This window comes from Orbilia oligospora (genome assembly GCF_000225545.1).
Source record: "Orbilia oligospora ATCC 24927 unplaced genomic scaffold scaffold00083, whole genome shotgun sequence".
Lineage (NCBI taxonomy): Eukaryota > Fungi > Ascomycota > Orbiliomycetes > Orbiliales > Orbiliaceae > Orbilia > Orbilia oligospora.
Window position 1 is genome coordinate 1380898 of NW_011645640.1, and position 13865 is coordinate 1394762.

The 13865-nt window shown below is 47.0% G+C and overlaps 4 protein-coding genes across 4 annotated transcripts; 1 reads left to right on the top strand and 3 right to left on the bottom strand.

Annotated features, from left to right (window-relative positions):
* Nucleotides 1–1347: 1347 nt before the first annotated feature.
* AOL_s00083g397 (uncharacterized protein) lies at nt 1348–3003 on the top strand (the record flags this gene model as incomplete). Its single annotated transcript, XM_011125576.1, has 2 exons — nt 1348–1695; nt 1762–3003. The coding sequence occupies 2 exons, from the start codon at nt 1348–1350 to the stop codon at nt 3001–3003; spliced, it is 1590 nt and encodes a 529-aa protein (XP_011123878.1).
* Nucleotides 3004–3615: 612 nt separating this feature from the next.
* Nucleotides 3616–4768, bottom strand: AOL_s00083g398 (uncharacterized protein; the record flags this gene model as incomplete). The annotated part of the gene is made up of 3 exons (XM_011125577.1): nt 3616–4283; nt 4352–4648; nt 4717–4768. 3 exons carry the CDS (start codon nt 4766–4768, stop codon nt 3616–3618), a joined length of 1017 nt encoding a protein of 338 aa, XP_011123879.1.
* A 1203-nt stretch (nt 4769–5971) lies between these two features.
* Nucleotides 5972–6994, bottom strand: AOL_s00083g399 (uncharacterized protein; the record flags this gene model as incomplete). The annotated part of the gene is made up of 1 exon (XM_011125578.1): nt 5972–6994. One exon carries the CDS (start codon nt 6992–6994, stop codon nt 5972–5974), a length of 1023 nt encoding a protein of 340 aa, XP_011123880.1.
* A 471-nt stretch (nt 6995–7465) lies between these two features.
* On the bottom strand, nt 7466–13649 carry AOL_s00083g400 (uncharacterized protein; the record flags this gene model as incomplete). Its single annotated transcript, XM_011125579.1, has 6 exons — nt 7466–7921; nt 8004–8950; nt 9006–12177; nt 12241–12699; nt 12756–13525; nt 13586–13649. The coding sequence occupies 6 exons, from the start codon at nt 13647–13649 to the stop codon at nt 7466–7468; spliced, it is 5868 nt and encodes a 1955-aa protein (XP_011123881.1).
* Between the last annotated feature and the right edge of the window lie 216 nt (nt 13650–13865).

Here is a 13865-nt window from a genome sequence, read left to right on the forward strand (position 1 = left end):
GATAAATGCAAATGTAGATGTATGTAGGTAGATATCATGCAGGTGTAGATGTGAAAGATACAACAATGTTAAAGCTGAAGCTGAGTGTTAGTATGCCGGAGAGAAGAAGAAGCGGGCCGAATTCCTTATAAGGCTTCTTCCTCTTCTTCTTCTTTCGTTGGATACCAAGTAACCTTATGTAAGAAGTATTTGACTATCACAGCACAATCACTATCACGCTGGTTTAGTGGGTTTTCCTTTTGTTTTTTTCCTTTCTTTCTCCCTTGCTAGCCGGCACACTCACCGTTATATACATAGTACCGCCACCAGGATTTCAGGTCGTCAGCCAAAGTATTCCTGCCGATGAAGAGAAAACTCTTCGAGGCTGGGCATCCTTGGGCCATAGGGCTTGTCGGGGTGGTTTGGTTACGTTAACCACGGTTTCTATATTTGCAAAGACAAGACAAGCAAGGGGATGATCTTTTCGACAAAAGGCAAGGCGGCGGTGAACCTGAACACTGAGCCCAAGCCTTGAACCTTGAACCCACCGTCAACGTCATCAGGCTTGAAGTCCCAGCTGGCCGGGTTCGTTTTCCTCGAATGGTTCCGGACCTTGTCCGCCAAGGTCTTGGTCCCGAGGGAGCTGGTTCTTTCCGTCGGTGGTTCGGGCAGCCACTCTTTTTAACACTTGACAGTAAACGTTTCGGTCAAGGTGATAAACTGACAGATATGTCGAATTTGATCATATAAAATGTAGAATGGACGAGATAGGCAAATGTCTATGATTCCGATACACACTACCCTCCATCAGCAAGGCCAAGATGCACTTGTTCCTGGCACAGAGACGGCAGACACAACGGAGTCAACGGAGACAGAGCTAAAACAGCAGAAGCCGCCAAACTGCATATGCCATTCTGCCGTGGTGGCGTTTTTTTTGTGTGGTAGATTTCAGGGACCGTTTCGAAGACCGACTGACCCGGAGTACAGTGCAGTGCAGTGCAGTGTGCTTTGATAATCGGCTCGAATTAGGTGCATTATTATATCGGCATTGTTCTATTATTCCAGTCAGCAAGCCGGTCACTCAGCCGGTCAGTCAGGGGAACTGGGCATTGTTATACTCGCTGCATATTGGATACTTGCACTTGGTTGATGATGATGAGGGTGAAGTCGAAGTGCATGGCAGCCCGTGATTGTACCCAGCTAATAACAGAGCCCAACACATTCCACTGTTCGCGCATTCTCACCTAAACAGCCCAAAGAGCCTCTCTTCGTGCTCAGAGCCTCGACGTGTGCACCAAACATTAGTTCGTTAAACACCGTCACCGTCGTTGTCGTCGACGACAACAACACCAACAAAACATCCCAGCCATGCCCTCCTATCAACCTGTCAACTCTTCCCGTCCCTCCTCGTCAAGCTCTAACGACTCCTCCCGTTCCCGTCCATCCGGTGGCTCTTCAAAATACCCCAGTCGTCGTCCCCGGATTCTCCGACGTCTTGACAACCTCATCTGTGGTTGCGTAACCTATTTCCCTCTTGTCATCGTCTATGGCGCCACGGCATGGGCGGTATGGGTTGAAGCTTACAGCATCTCGTGGAAGTCCATAGGAGGCCCTCAAGGCCATTTTTTGGCCTTCGTGGGTATTTGGCTGTATTGGATGCTTAACTGGAGCTATACCGTAGCTACATTCTCTAGCCCTGGTACTCCTTTGGAGCAGGTAACGACCTTTTACCATCATCATCGTATACTCAATACATAACTAACAAGCTATATATCATTCTAGAAATCTAAATACTCGTCTCTCCCGACACACTCTCAATCAGCCATTACTGTCAAGGCGTCCGGCGAAGAACGCTTCTGCAAGAAATGCCAATGCCGAAAACCCGACCGCACTCACCACTGTTCAACCTGCAACACCTGCGTCTTAAAAATGGACCACCACTGCCCCTGGCTAGCCAACTGTCTTGGAATCACAAATTATAAGCCATTTGTCTTATTCACTTTCTATCTATCCGTGTTCTGTCTATTTTGCTGCGCCGTATCGAGTATCTGGATCTGGGACGTAATCTTCAAGGACTCCGGGTTTGCAGAACAATATATGCCTGTCAATTGGATCTTACTTGCGGTTATCAGTGGCGTTATTGGTATTGTCGTCACCGGGTTTTCCGGGTATCATTTTTATTTGGTGTTCAAAGGCGAAACGACGATTGAGAGCATGGAGAAGACTAGATATCTAGCTCCGGTCAAGCGACGATCTATTCCGTGGGGCGCAAATCTTGTTGGTGGCAATGGAGTTATGGGACCAACGGCACTAGAAATGAGAGAAAGGGAGCGATATAATGAATACGTGATCGAGGAAACTTCGAAGGAAATGCCGCATGCGTTTGACCTGGGTTGGAAAAGTAATTTCGTCCAAGTTTTTGGTCCCCAGCCAGCTCTGTGGTTTGTGCCCGTCAGAAATTCGATTGGTGATGGTTGGGTTTGGGAGACCAATAAACAATGGAAAGACGCCCAGAGAGAAATGCAAGAGAGGAGGAGACGAGAGGCAGCTGCCGACCAAGAGAGGATGAGAAGAGCTGGATGGGGTGGTGATGAAATCGAGGAAACTGCTGCCGGAACAAATGGATATTCGGGATCTGGAGCTACAAACTGGACACGACAAGCAATTACTGGACTTCCTAGTCCCGGGGAAATGCTAGGTTCCAAAGCATCTAGGATATTAGGAGCTAGAGAAGAGGAGTTCAGCCATGGACTTGGAGGATCGCGGTATTCTCCTAATGTGGCATTGCAGAACAAGGAGATGAATCTTAGGATGCAAGACCTCAAGAAGAAGAAGAAACATGTGATGAGCAGGGACGAATTAAGCGACGAGGAAGATGAAGTCGATGACTATGATACCTCCTCAGATGAAACAGAATTTGATGCCAAAAAGAAAAATGGCGAGAGCTCCAAGAGCGCTCCCAGGGTTTCAACAGCAAACTCTTTGAACCGGAAGGAAGTGGATACTTGGAGCGAAGGATGGTAAATAGAAAAAAGAAAATCTGTTAATGATTGAACTGGGAATTTTATAGGTGCAAAGAAAGAAAGAGAAGAAGAAGGAGCATAATTCTGTAATGGGTACTTGATCACTGATGAGGGATCGATGGCAGGAATTATTTGGGCTTCCATGTATCCCAAGGTGGTATCCTAGGCGGTAAACACTTGTATTTTTACATTTCGGCGGTTTTAGTTTTGGGGGCGCTCTGGATTCCTTCCTTTTGTTCTCTTCCTTCCTAGCCCTCTTTTTTCTACTTTGCTTCGATGTCAACTTAGCAGTGGATTATAGCATAGCCTCGATCACAGCGACAATTTTAGCCTTTAGCAAGTTAACCTCTAGAGATTGCAATTGCATGACAGTTTCTTTGACATTCAGATCTATCGGGTCAAATTAACCTACATTCAGATGACCAGCGTGATAATTATGTCCCTTTTAAAATAAAAACAGTAGTAGAGAACTCCCAAACTCCCTCCAATAATAATACTAAGAAAAGAATGAAGGCAACCAACTCCTCCACGGCCCCTGCTAAACCCCACCCATCTCTGTCATATCCCAATATTCCTACAAGCTACCCGAAATCAAAAAAGACAAGTACCCTCTTTACATTTTCTTAATAACCAAGGCGATAAGAATGGCCAACAACGCTCCTATAGCCAGGTCGAGATATCCCGTAGTGCGATCTTCGTTTGTAGCATTGGCCAGCTGCATGGGTACGGCACCAGCGATGACTGGTGCAGGGATATTTCCCGGACCTCGCGCGAGGGCTTGCTGCTGTGGCTGTTGCTGTCCAGGACCGAAGGGGATAAACATTGCTGGTTCTTGTTGGTCTTCTTGCTGAGCAGGTGGCCTTTGTTGTGCAGTCGCCTGCTGCTGTTGCTGCTGCTGTGGTTGCTGAGGCGGTACCAGTGCCTCCTCTGAGGAAGACCGAGCCACCAACTGTTCCGGGGGCACTATAGACGATGGTGGTGGTGGCGGCGGCGGCGATGTTGTTATCCCTTCTTCTTCTCCCTCTTTCTTCTGAGCATCTTCTTTGCTCGGCTTCATCTCGTCTTTGTATCCAAAGCGTAATTCCGGTGGAACCTCAGGTTCCGAACTCCCTCCCTCCCCATCCTCAGGTATCTTCATCTCCTCTTCTTCACCACCTCCACCACACTCCGAGCACTTAAAATCCCTTGACTTTGCAGCCAGATCCTTCCGTGTCTCGTCCGTACAGGCAAGACCGCCGACTTGGCCTTGCGGGTCGGCGTCCATGTGTGCCCTCAAAGCAACTATACATAATCCCATATTAGCAATCGTCACAACCACCTTTAAACGATCCTAAAAAAAAGGAACATACTCAACGCCAACCGAATACTCCAACTCGGCTGCCAAGTCTCTTCATGAAACCCGGAGATACTCAAACAAATATCTCTATTGACTTCGAACCGTCCGGAGGGGGTCAAGAACCTAAACATCGGTGGTCGCATGGGATAATTGGGTGATAATAAGATCCGTCCATGATAGAAGCCACCGTCGAAAGGTGAGGGCGCCGGAGGACCTCGGAGTGTAAAATGCCATTCGAAGAGATCGTGATCTAGCGGATGAGCTGTGAAGTCGCGAGATGGGGAGGTGGCGATTTCTTGAGCTTCTTTGACTGTATTATTGTATAAGAAATGTATGTTAGCATTTGGGAGGAAGGTTTACGAGGGGGGGGCAACGGACGGATACGGCGGACTCCCGGGGAGCTTTTATTATACTTCTTAGCAGTTGCCATGGTGGTGGTTGTGATGGTTTTGGTGATGATGGTTTTAGAGACAGTGACGATGACAAGGCAGTTATGCCCCCAGTAGACTAGGTGATGTTGTTTGGGTATAAGATGGGATGAGATGGAATCAATGGAACTAGGATATAAACGCCTCTTTGGGGGGGGAGGGGCCAGATCGAGGGTAGGTAAGTTGAGTTGACGGTCCTTTGGGGGCTGGAGTCCAGCTGCTAACTGCTACGAGGCCCGCCAGTTTTGTTGGTTGGGCGGCAAAGCATTCAAATCAGAATGTCGACCGTGGCAAAAAGGAGGCAAGTACTCGCTCCAGAATTCTAAGCTACCACGACGATCCGATCGGATACTTTAGGTTTTGCGCGATATAGGTATCTACTACATGTATTAAGGTCACGTAGGGATCATGTTTACAGGGCGGAAATGCGTGATTTCGATTTGTAACAAGCCAGGCTGGACAAGTTTAACCAAGACCCATAGCTCAGTCCTGTCTTCGGAACAAAGCATCGTTTGTTCCCGGCGCCCCAGTCCCAATCGGGGCCCTCGTCTCATTGGATCAGTGCAATGCCGCACTGCATCCAACGCAAAAAATCCAACAAAGGTTCCAAGAATACCTCCCGGAATCAAAATACATTGTTCGATTCTACCACAGCAAGCGGATATTTAGAAAAGAAGCTTAAGAATATATTGCTTCAATTCTCCTAACTCATCTGTTTTAAGCCACCGTGAATGTACAAGGTTTCTTATATGTTTTCCCAGTAGAAGGGGGTATTTTGGCAAAGGATGACGGAGTTCCCCGGACTCAAGCATCATGCAGAGGATTAAAGGCTTAGAGTGACATTCTATTATATATATCCTTACCTGTGTACTACGATATTCTAAATTATATTGTTACATTGAAATTGAGTGTTTTGACTGTAAGTAAATTGCAAGTAGCACTCCGTATTAGGTACCTACTATGTATACATATATATATTTCTATCGTAAAACTGGACAAGATAGATGATCTAGGCTCCTGACGTGTAAATGTACTCGAGCTTAACGAAAACCAAAGAAAAAAAAATATCACAGGGAGAAAAGAAGGAAGGCAGAATTGCTGTTCATCATTGACCAATCTATCGATACAACGATAATAAGCTTGGCCATGCAGAATGGGTTAATATCGGTCTCGATAAATCGGCGCCGATACCACTAACTCAACATTTAACCAGCCTTCACCGGCGGAACCTCGCTATACGGTGGCTTTGAATCATCCCTAAACTCCGTCGGCGCACCATCTTCAAACGGTGGATTGAAAAACCATTTCTGCGTCGTACACCTAACAACAGGACTAATCCCACCTCCGTCGTCCCTATCAAACGTCGATAAAGCCACATATTTTGAATCCACAAGCCTCAAATGTTCCGGCATGGTATACTCCTTATAAACCGCCCCAGGAACCGCTCTAACCATCGTAGCATTATTCTTTTCGTCGTAATTATTAGGCCCCCAGCATGCTCCCGTATACATCGCCGGCACGAACGGACCGAACGGTTGATCCTTAGCCGTGAAATAAAACATCCAGAGTTGTTTGGGATCTTGACCGGAATAGTCGCACTCCTCGGATCGGATGGCGTGTTTTACAGTTTCGATGTTCTCTCCTTCATCGGCATCTGTATCTAGAACTATCGCTAGACATCGTTTCGTACGCATGTTCTGAAGTTGTCCGAGTCCGTAGTCGTGAAGTGCTACTCCGAAGGGATTGTAATTTATCATTTCTCCTTCTTTCCCTTCCGATCCGATGAACCCCCACATAGTTCCTGCGGTACTTTTGTCGTTATCGTGGTCAGGAAGACATTTTATTTCGTCCCGCCACCGTCGGGGATCATATTCGTCCTTTGGTTTGTTATTAATCTCCCAGATGAGTTTTTGATTCGTAATCTCGCGGACACCGACAGGCTCGTGTACCCCAGAGGAATCTAGTGGCGCACCATCGTAGAGACAGAATCCTCCCCAGAATTCGGGATAGGTACTTGCTGCGCTATCGAGATATTGAAAGTCGGGGTTGTGCTCGATTGCTATGAGGTTCCCATGCCAGACTACCGTTTGGGCTTGGTCTCTGTACATCGCTGGGGTATCTTCGAGGGCGCCTCCGGCGGATGTAAGGTGTTTTGTAAGGAATGTAGAGTAGAATACCGCCGCCTGCCAGACCTGCTGCAGGCGACATCTAGGAAGGATTTGAAGCATTTAAATTGTTGTCTTTCCGCAGGTTTTTTGATTAATATCGTTATCGCCTACAAGTCCTCTGCTCCCATCTTTCTCGAGATAGTTTAAGAGGTAAATTTTAGAGGATGGCCTTGCGCAGCGGACGGGCCTAAACATGATAATACTACGCTCCATATTAAAATATTCCACCAAAGCGATGTTATGTTTGGCTATTGGGTTATGATATCCAACATGACAAGCCAACATCAACCTGTTGACTAATTAGGCACAGTTGCCCCTAAATTTGTTCTGTTATATGTTACCTCTCCATCAAAAGCGCTAAAACCCGAAAACTTTTCATTGACAGCTGGAAAATATTTGTGTCTATCTACAATATCCCATGACCTTTGACGCCTTGAAAGAACCAATCCACCTCGTATGCTTTTTATCCCGGCATCGTTGTTGATCTATTGTATCACAAAGGAAACCCATTAATTCATGATCATAGACCTTTTAAACACCACACCATAAGTATTCCTTTCCGGCCCAATATCTCCCTTCAACCTTCCCGACTACACCGCCCCTCTGTTCCAACCACCTAGCCGCATTCAAAACATCCCTCGTATTAACAACCCCTTGCAGCGCCTTCACCACGCCCCTAGTTGTAACACCAGGTTTCGCAACCACAACTGCCAACACACACTTCACCACCCTCTCCCACATGTATCCAATCACCTCATCGTGCATATTTTGCCATATAAACGGCGGGAATGCCACGTCCTTCATAGAACCTTGTGGCACCTCATCGAATATACCAGCCGGTTCCAAAACGGGCCGCTGAACCATATGGTTCTGGGGTTTGGCTACGAAGATATCGAAGTGGAAGAGCACAGGGTTGATAGCTCGAGTGACTAGACTCCCGGCCAAACCACGACTGGTAGTCTTGTAGTCTTTTGTATATATATCGACCTAGAAAAGTTTTTGAAACTTCAAGTTAGTATCTAAGCCTACAGTTACTAGACCCAACACAAGGAGATCGGTACTGTCTTACCTCGTCTCGAACCACCCGATCCAGCAACCATGCCATAGTCCCGGTCGTCAAAGACGTAGAAACCAACCTACACTCATCCTTCTCCCCCAGGCCTCTGATCACGTCTTCATAGAAACTCTGCGCCTCCTCAAAAGCCTGGATGGAAAAAGTAGTCCTCCAAGGTTGTAAAACCCTCGCCTGTGCCGTCGCGGTTCCATACCTCCCCCCCTTCCGGCTTCTGATAATGAACCTGTCCACTTTGTGGAGTTCTGTAAGAGCAGCAGCACTAACAGCTTGTGGATAAACCTTGATCAACTCTCTTGCCTTTGGATCGTCGTACTTGTTGTCTTCGGTGATAAAAATTGATCTCCAAGCGTATTTCGCCCGCTCTACCGACTGTCGTTTTTCTGGGGCTGCTGAATCGGCTTCTTCTAGCTTGACCGTCGAACTCGAGTGGTTCTTTAATTGGTGTTCCTTCCATGACATCGTAGTCATGTAGTTAAAGAAGTCTCTCCTCCAGTCCAATGGGGCACATGAAACCTCATACATAGCCTCCAAGTTAGCTCTTGTATCGGGTAAAATACGGCGTTCAGTGACAGGGCGTATATTCTTCACAAATGGCCTTAGCCAATTCACGTGCCACAGCAAATCAAAGTCCACCCCGTAGGACTTATCAAAAAATGGAAGCTTCCCTTTATAAAAGTATCTAAGGTACTGCTCCTCAAATTCAGATTGGTACTGCGGGATTTCATCCTTCATTTTAGCTCGAACTCTCGGCCAATGTGATTGTATAGACCATCTGTCATATGACGGAAGTGCCTTTGCAACAAGATCCCATTTGATACTTCGAACATAGCCACCGAAGAGTGTACGTATAATGATCACTGCTAATGTAAGCGTTTCGTCTTCCTCCAAAGTCGTTCTTATGCGTGGTACATCCTTTGGACGAGGTATCCTTATAACTTTTGCTGCAGAAAGAATAGTCAGTATGTAATATATAACAGTCATGGTGATGTAACCTACGCTTCGGTTTTCTCTCTCTCGTAGCCCTTGGCTCTGTAGCTGATCTGAGTTCTCTGGGCTTCCTGCTTCGTTTCTTGGGTTCTGTCGGAGCAACAAGCGGTTCGAGATTCGGGTTTATTTCTCGTTCATTGGTCATCATAGGTCGGACCTGAGGTCTTGCACCCCTTCCGCCTGCTTGTGTTCGTCTCCTTGGTCGAATTAACTCGTAATCGTCGGCATCCAGCTTGCCATATCTTGCCTCAATCTCATTCCTCGCAGCCGATACAGCAGCATAGTCCTCATAAGTTCCCAAACTTCCAGAGCCAAAGTTTCCAGCTTCCGGTACAGTATACGGAGGGAAATTGGTCGTGTGTCCAGGATACATATTAGGATCTGCACGAGGGACCTGCCATCTATGCAAAGCGTCTTCTGGAACATCAGGATCGGAGTCCATATCGTCACTTTGTTTGCCTTGTCTAGCTCCCCGGAGATGCTCATTACCCCTGCCAAATCCTTCAGTGTCGCTACCAGCATCAAGTTGTCGCGATAAATGAGTGTTGTTGGTTTTTGAACGTGTCCTAGTAGTAATAGGCTGAGACTTCTTGATGACTCCCTTTTTACCTTTTTTCGCCGCTTTCTCTTTCTTCTCGCTTTCGGTGATAGCCTGAAGTCGTGCAAGCGTAGACATTTTCTCATCATCCAGCCGACGCCTAGTACTGCTGTTTCCGAGAGCAGCTGCCTTACTGGCATAGGAATACCTTTGAAAGTCAATACGTTCAATCGGAACGATAACAGTTTTGGGCACTATCCCCTTAGAAACATTTTGTTTCCAAGCAAAAGGTTTGTCAATTTCTTCAAGTATAGTCTTCTTGGCTTGCTGAACCTTTTCATCCTGAAAGGTTGTATCCGTTGTCGCAATTATGGTTCCTAGTCTCTTCGGACCCTTGAAGACTCCGATGGCAAATAGTTTCCCATCGCGGTTCGTGTCTTCAATAATACTATTAAAGGTTTTGCGATCCATTTTCGATGTTTGGTCGGTCTGTTCTCTGATGTATTCGACAAATCTGCGGTACCCAGTATTGACGGAGATTGCACCCCCAGCGGATGCGAGGAGGTCCATGAGAAGTCGACGTCGGTTGGCCTTGAGAACACCGCCAATGCTCCTATTTTTGCGGACTGCGGCCGGAACGAGCTCAAGGCGAATTCCATCCTCACCTATAAACGGTTGGAGTTTAGGAGGCTCCGGGGCAGTTGGCAAGGCTTTGACGGGGGATGAATCTCGCCCCCCGGCCTGGGAAATATCATTATTCGGGCCAGGTTGAGCCGCCTCAAGGTCAATGACAACGGGGGAATTTCCACTCTGGGGCACATCGTCCTTTCTGATCCTATCATTTGGTCTTTCGGTAGTTGACGATTCAGCATGATTTTCTATGCCCTGTAACTGAGACTTTGAAGCACCAGGAGTTTTTTGTGATATCATTGGCGCTGGTTCTCGATCAGGTTTTGGGTTACCTGAATCTGGTTCCTGGTCTCCATCTACAATAGAAGCGGAATCTGTCGAATCTGGGCCAAAAGTAGTTTTACCCGGTAAAGTTATAGGATTCTTTGAAAAGGTTGTATCTGTAGATGTAGCATCGAGGTTTGGGGCCGAGCTGTGGTTTCTGCTAAATTTTGTCTGGGTAGGTGCCGCCGGTGGAATGTTTGTCTGAACCATAATGCCGCGGGGGGTGTCGGCCCCCATAGTTACTACCCCTTCATGTTGACTAGCCGGTTCGACAGTGAGATCGTGACTAGCTATCTTAGCCTTCTTCGAGGGAGATGCTTTAAGAGGAGTACTATTGCTATTAGCCTTGCGTTTAGGAGTCGGCTTGGTTGCAATTTCATTAAGTCCAACTCCAGAGGCAGCAGATTCCTTCAACTTCTTAGCCCGGGATTGCTTTTGGGGGGTCGATGCTTCAATAGTAGGTCGAGTGGTATCTTCTAAACTAACAGGCTGCTCGACCGTACCCGCCACCCCGGATCCCGCAGCCGCTTCGCTGATCGGTATACTATCATTACCGTCTGTTTTTCTTCGTTTATAGACTCTTTTAGCCGGTTTACTCGGGGTTTCGGGTTGGGACTTGGTCTCGATTGCAAGTTCCACAAGGCCTTTAGGGCCAGGTTGGAAAATTGGGCCTAACTGGAACGTTTGTTGCTGGGTTGGTGGTGGAGGTGGAGGAGGCGGCGGAGGAGGCGACGGGACTGGTGAAGGTGAATGCAGTGGTTCTGAGGCAATCTCCGACTTCTTTGGGCGGCCTTTTTTGGTAGTCGCACTCCGGTAGCGTGCTGTAGCCAGAGGTATCTGATAAGGTTTTAGCCCCACGAGGTCGAAGAATGTCCTCTCTGCGATCATTTCAACCGTCCAAGAATTCTCATCTATTGCAGAAAGAGGCTGGAAGCCTTCTGGAAGCTCGCCAGAATTGATTGGCGTGCCATCCGCGAGGACTTCTTTAATAGAGCCTAATCTCAGTGCTTTCTTCACCGCTTCAATCCGAGGTTTTTCCTTCAGATATGGCTCCGTGCCAGGAGGATACTTCCTCTTCCGGCCGATAATAACAACCGCTTCATCCTCCACTGGAGGTTCCATATCTTCCTCCTGCGCCTCAGTGGCATCACTCTTTCTAGGAGCCTTCCGTTTTTTCAGTAACTTCTGTGGACCTTCTAGATCGCCTGGTTCACGTTTAACCCTCTTGCGACCTTTCAACGGAGATACTCCTGGAGGCTTCAAGCCACTTCCTTTCTTTGGGGCCGCATTTTGGCAATCCTGGAAGCTTCCACGGCCGTCGCCGTGAACAAAACTCGTGGTGTTCAACCTCCCGAACCCATTTTGGTCAATAGATCCGGGCTCCTCGCCGTCATCGTCATTTTGATCAACTTTAGTGATAAACTTCTTTTTCTTTTGACCTATTTTGAAAGGATTAGCCGCTGCGTCTGCAGCCGCGTAGTCTATCTGCTTCTCTTCAAGCATGGCCTGGAAATGTTCCGTAGTCCAGTATCGGTAATTAGCGGTTCTTTTATATATATCAGTTTCTCTAACAAGCGATGTAGACTTGAGATGGTCGGGCTGGTTGAGAAGAGAATTTGTCGTCCACCGTCCCATGATCTGATCAAACGGGCGGTAGTAGAATGGACCAAAGACTGCGCCAGAGAGTAACTATCCAATTCATGTTAATTATACCGTGGATCCCCAAAGACAATGAGTATGGGTGGAACATACCCCGCTTCGGATGCCCTCTATACCTGCAGCTAGCACTTGATCATAGATTATGTGCATGAGATGCGTTTTCCTCCATAATGGGACAGTGACCCGTCGCCCATCTATAATTCTTACCATGGGCGCAGATCGAATAACTCTGTAGCCGTCATCTTGTTCATCGTCCGAATCTATCTCATCAAGATCATCCTCTTCTTCATCTTGTGCGACCGCAGGCCGAACTCCTTTGACAGCTTCTGGCCACTCGAGAGGCCGCAAGTCACGAACAAATTTGACGCATTTCGAAAACCGAGCGCCTTTTAAGTCTGCAACCTCATCCTCGCCGACAGGACCAAAATTGAATTTGTCGGCGTGAGCGTGCTGCGAACCCAACGCCCTGATTTTCTGGAGACATCCCATAGATTCAAGTTTCGCCAAGATCCTACGACAGGCCTTTCTGCGAGATCTGGTAGAGGTGCAATTCTAGAAAATATATTATTAGTTGTAGGCTCCTATTCTTGGTGGGAAAAGGTACTCACAAGCCTAAACTTTAGATCTTCGACAAGCATGACCTTGTTCTTGGCTGACTTTAACAACTTCATTATAGTTTTGATCACTTCTTCAATATCCAAGGGTTCTTCTTGCATTTCTCTAGGAGGTTTCTTTCCGGCCTTTGCATGTTCCTTTATTGTGGCCATACGCTTCTTCTTTTGAGTTTTACGCTTCTCAACCGCCCCTTTATAGAATCGTTTCAGGATAAGCTTCGAAGTACGCACTTTGAGGGCTATGACAGGTATCTTCATAATGTAACCCTTGCCAGCCAAATCTTTCGTTCGGGGACCCACGGAGCGGGCATCTTGGCCAGATTGCGATGTCAAAGCTGGTTGTAGAATCCCGTCCTCTCTATTCATTGCAATAATCTTAAGTAACTCCCATAAAGTGGGAAACAAGCGGATCTTGTCGATGTCATGGCCAGCAATACGTTTCCATTGAAGACTTTCTGATGCATAAAGCCTCCACTCAGCTAGTTTTCCTTTCGCATTAGGCTGACATTCCGCGCCGACACCCGCCTCAGCGTCATCGAATGACAAATCTTTCCCTTCATTATTGACACCGATGCTAATTTCTGAATCTTGTTGTATAAATTCCCAAATAATTTGCCTTAAAGATATATCGAGGGGACGAGCAGGGTGATAAGTAATTGGAGGGTTGGGTACAGTTGGATCGAGGATTTCTATCGGAACGACGACGGTTTCGTCTTTTTCGAGGTAGTCGGTTACCAGTTTCCAGACGGATGTAACTGGGAGACCTGCATAGAAGGAATTAGACATTGAAGTCAAAAGAAAGAGAGCTCATTCTCATGATGTACCTTGTGTGACTGTAAGAGCACACTCATCCTTTATGATGTCTAACAATTCGCCGGTATCTGCCATTGTTCAAGTTTTTCATATTTTGATATCGTCGAAATATTGATTGATCTAGGATTGATAAAGGCAATCCGTAGAGGGCTAGGCGTGGATCTTAATGTGAATCCAGATTGATCGTCTTTTTATCGATTGGTATCGAGCTTGCAAGTCAATAGATGACTAGAATTGAAAGTGGGTAGGTGTACGGTGGAGGGGGTGCGACAAAGCTATGATATCGCAGGC